The sequence below is a fragment of the Octopus bimaculoides genome, chromosome 23 (assembly GCF_001194135.2).
Source record: "Octopus bimaculoides isolate UCB-OBI-ISO-001 chromosome 23, ASM119413v2, whole genome shotgun sequence".
NCBI classification, from domain to species: Eukaryota; Metazoa; Mollusca; class Cephalopoda; order Octopoda; family Octopodidae; genus Octopus; species Octopus bimaculoides.
Genome location: NC_069003.1, coordinates 7,577,203 through 7,579,158, shown reverse-complemented (window position 1 = coordinate 7,579,158; position 1,956 = coordinate 7,577,203). Strand labels below are relative to the sequence as shown.

At 37.3% G+C, this 1,956-nt stretch overlaps 1 protein-coding gene across 4 annotated transcripts in view; it reads left to right on the top strand.

Annotated features, from left to right (window-relative positions):
- LOC106875447 (SCO-spondin) overlaps nt 1–1,956 on the top strand; it is a 56,219-nt gene that overhangs the window by 30,705 nt on the left and 23,558 nt on the right. For all 4 annotated transcript variants that reach the window (XM_052976047.1, XM_052976046.1, XM_014923599.1 and 1 more), the window contains exon 12: nt 788–961. In XM_052976047.1, coding sequence (XP_052832007.1) covers nt 788–961 — 174 coding nt within the window. The remainder of the gene's footprint in view (nt 1–787; nt 962–1,956) is intronic.

The following is a 1,956-nucleotide window of genomic DNA, read 5'->3' as shown; positions in this document are numbered from 1 at the left end:
AAATGCTTTGAGAATTTTGTCGTGAACGAAGAAGGCATTGGTTTTTAAGGTGATCCGGTCATGCTGACATAAAAGGGAAAAACAAAATTGAAAGAAATTAAATGAATCTTTCATGACATCAGTTCTGGAAGTTCACTTGTTTTTCTTACAAAATTCACATGGTGCTGGTGACTGGTTTCCTTTTGATGGCTGCTGCGCTTCAGCAGCAGTGGCAGCCATAGCAGTAGTACCAGTAGTAGTACCAGTAGTAGTAGTAGTAGTAGTAGTAGTAGTAGCAGCAGCAGAAGCAGCAGTAGCAGCAGCAGCAGCAGCAGCAGCAGTGGCAGTGGCAGCAGCAGTAGTAGTAGTAGTAGTAGTAGTAGTAGTAGTGGCAGCAGCAGTAGTAGTAGTAACATCAGTAACAATAGTAACTAGTACAGTCACTACTACTACTACTACTTCTACAACCCTGCAGCCACCTCATGGGCTTCTTTCAGTTTTCATCTATGAAATCCACACACAAGCTTTGGTTGGCTCAAGGCGAAAGTAGAAGACGCTCTTTAAAGTATAGAGTTAAATTTCGTGTAGCCACCTGTTGGCAACTTTTCACCCCCACCCATTTTGTAGGGGGTGTTGCCCATTTTCTGGGCTCTTTTCGCAGCTATTTTTTTTTTAATTTATGCGCCCTTTTTTAAAACCAGTTTCTATGGCCGCCAACACTTTTTTTCTGCAAAATAGGAGTAGCTTATCCTGTTCAGGCTATATTGTTAGCTATATATATATATATATATATATATATAAATTTTAGGATTATCAAACAAGACTCACAGCAGCTGGACATCATGGAGTGAATGGTCACATTGTTCATCTACATGTGACTCAGGCCAACGGAAGAGATTTCGCAGCTGCTTACCAAAGGGTAGTGAATGCGAAGGAAACATTACTGAAGACGAAGAATGCATGCACAAACCTTGTCAAATAGGTAAGGAAAGCACTTGAAAATATTTGTTGTACATTTGCCAAATTGATGTAAATATTATCTGTTATCTTTTAATCAAGAGAAAAGGGCAATATTTATGACCCTTTTACAGGGCCTCTAAGGCTGATTGAAGGGAGGGATGACGCTATATTGAAACTGGAGATTTCACCCAGGTGCTTGTAACAGATTGAACTCTGCTGAATGCACAGATAGGTTATCTCGAGGCATTAAATCTGGTGATGGATTTAGGTTTATCGCTTCAGTATCAAATTCCCATTGTTGTATTCATGATAGATTTTAGGTGTTGTTGCGAGTCGGTTTGTTGGCTGGTCTGAGGTGAGGACAGGTTGAGTTGATGAATGAAAATGTGTTTCTCGGGCTGCATGAAGAAGTAACTGACAATGCCCGTAAACAGTTAACAGACGGGTTTTATTACTGGACATTAAAGTTTTATCTGTGTTGGTCTTTTAAAAATACTAACAGTAATTATTACACTCTGGGAGAGACATACTGCTTGGAGTTTATGGCAAGCTTACTGATACAGCAACAAGATGCTGGCCTAACATGGCTGGAAACAATTGTGCTATATTTCTGGTGATGGAGATTTCTTTTGTCTATCTGCCATCAGTTTTAACTGTCGTACCGGCCATGATGAAATACCACAAGGTATAGAAAATACGTATTCGCCTTTATATACTTAATCCTTTATATTGAACACTCAATATTTCATATATTCAATAAGACATATTCCATATATTCAATAAGACATTCAATACTTCATTTCATTGTACCATCCATTTTTATATTTTATATTATATATTATATATTCCATATTCTATATCCCACATGAATTTTACAAGAGTATAAATAAAACATAAAAAACAGACAGAGTTGGAATTCTTTTAAATAAAATAATATATTCCTCTATACACGATCATACAAAACCCCTTTTTTGTATTTATTTTTACTCACACACACACACACACACACACATATAT